This window comes from Grammomys surdaster, unplaced genomic scaffold (assembly GCF_004785775.1).
Source record: "Grammomys surdaster isolate TR1022 unplaced genomic scaffold, NIH_TR_1.0 125863, whole genome shotgun sequence".
Taxonomy (NCBI): domain Eukaryota; kingdom Metazoa; phylum Chordata; class Mammalia; order Rodentia; family Muridae; genus Grammomys; species Grammomys surdaster.
In genome coordinates this window covers 2,964,157-2,965,902 of record NW_021620689.1, presented here as the reverse complement: position 1 = coordinate 2,965,902, position 1,746 = coordinate 2,964,157, and the positions used below count along the sequence as shown (strand labels likewise).

The window sequence follows — 1,746 nt, the reverse complement described above, 5'->3', positions numbered from 1 at the left end:
AGAGAGAGAGAGAGAGAGAGAGAGAGAGAGAGAGAGAGAGAGAGAGAATCAAAAATAGTATTTTAGCCAGGCAGTGGTGGTGCATGCCTTTAATTCCAGCACTTGGGAGGCAGAGGCAGGCAGATTTCTGAGTTCGAGGCCAGCCTGGTCTACAGAGTGAGTTCCAGGACAGCCAGGGCTACACAGAGAAACTCTGTATTGAAAAACCAAAATAAATAAATAGATAGATAGATAGATAGATAGATAGATAGATAGTAAGATAGTATTTTAGAGAATAGTCTATTCCTAACACCCCTAATTCTTTCTATTTTCACGGTGGTATTCAGCACAACATGGACACTGTTGTCTTTTGTTTGTCTGCTTGGTTTTTGAAATAGGGATATCACTCTGTAGTCCTGGCTGGCCTGGAACTTGGTCTGTGGATGAGGCTGGCCTCGAACTCACAGAGTTCTGCCTGCCTCTGCCTCTTGAGTGCTGGTATTACAGCCAACAAACCTCCGTCTTCCACCAGGACAGTCACCTCCATAAGTCAGGACCATCTGGCCTGCTCTTTGCTTTATGTCTACCCTGAGAGCAGTGCTGTCGCCTGCTTGATTGATCCGTCCATATTTGGTTACTGATAATGTCCACTTCATTAAGCTCTTATGAGAACGAAAGAAATAATGGAGGGAGAGCATGGAGACTGGCAACTGGCACAGCAGCAGAGTAAAGCAAGACATTGTCGAGGGGAACAAAACTCCGCCCACTGGGGAGATCCTGGGCTTCACTGTGTGTCTTCTCTTCTAGTTGCGTCAGACATGGGATTTGCTCTCTACAGAAGATTCTTTGTCCCTGAAAATGGGTCTCCGGTGAGTTTACTTTCTTTCTTCCCTCCCTTCCTTTCTGTATTTGTCTGTGTGTGTTTGTGTGTATTTGTGTGCCCTCACGCGTGCATGCACACGTAAGTTCATGCTGGGTATGTGGAGGGCAGAAGACAACTTGCAGAATAGGTTCCTGCCTTTCATCCTGTCTCTGCCTCCAGTCTCACCATAGGAATTCTGGGATTGCAGATGCCCACTCCTGTGTCTAGCTTTCTTACATGGTTCCAGGGTTCCATCTTAGGTTATCAGGCTTTTGAGGCAAGAGCTTTTACCCAGTGAGACATCACTCCAGCCTCAATTCTACCACCACCCCTTTTCTTTTTAAAAAAGAAAAACTTATTTTCCCATCAAAAAGAGTCATCATGTAATCTCAGCATTCAAGAGGCTGAGGTAGGAGGATCAGGGCCATCCTCACTTACACAGCAAGTTCAAGGGTAGCCCAGGCTACATGAGACTGTTTCACAACAGCAACATCCATAACAACAAAATAAAGCAAACAAGCAAAAAAAAAAAAAAAAAAAAAGAGGGAGAGTATCAAATAGAGATTACAAGTCCAGTCTAATTAAAGGGCTCAAGTTTCCATTTGGAAGTTAAAAAAAAATTCCTAAGTCAGATCTGGGGTGATGCCTGAATGGATACAAACTCCTAGCACTCAATCCATGATGGCCAGCCTGTCATCCTTGATAAGTGGAGACTGGGATTCCCCAGGGCAAGTTGGCCAGCTAGTCAACCCAAATCACTGAATCATTGAGCTTTTATTCCAGCACTGGGAGGCAGAGGCAGGAAGATCTTTGTGAGCCTGAAGCCTGATCTACATAGTGAGTTTCAGAACTAAGTATCTATCTATCTATCTATCTATCTATCTATCTATCTATCTATCTATCTA

General features: G+C 44.2%; 1 protein-coding gene across 1 annotated transcript in view; it reads left to right on the top strand.

Annotated features, from left to right (window-relative positions):
* The window catches only part of Rhbdl2 (rhomboid like 2), a 44,910-nt gene that overhangs the window by 40,684 nt on the left and 2,480 nt on the right, over positions 1-1,746 (top strand). The window contains exon 7 of the mRNA XM_028790180.1: positions 787-848. Within this exon, the coding sequence (XP_028646013.1) occupies positions 787-848 (62 nt within the window). The remainder of the gene's footprint in view (positions 1-786; positions 849-1,746) is intronic.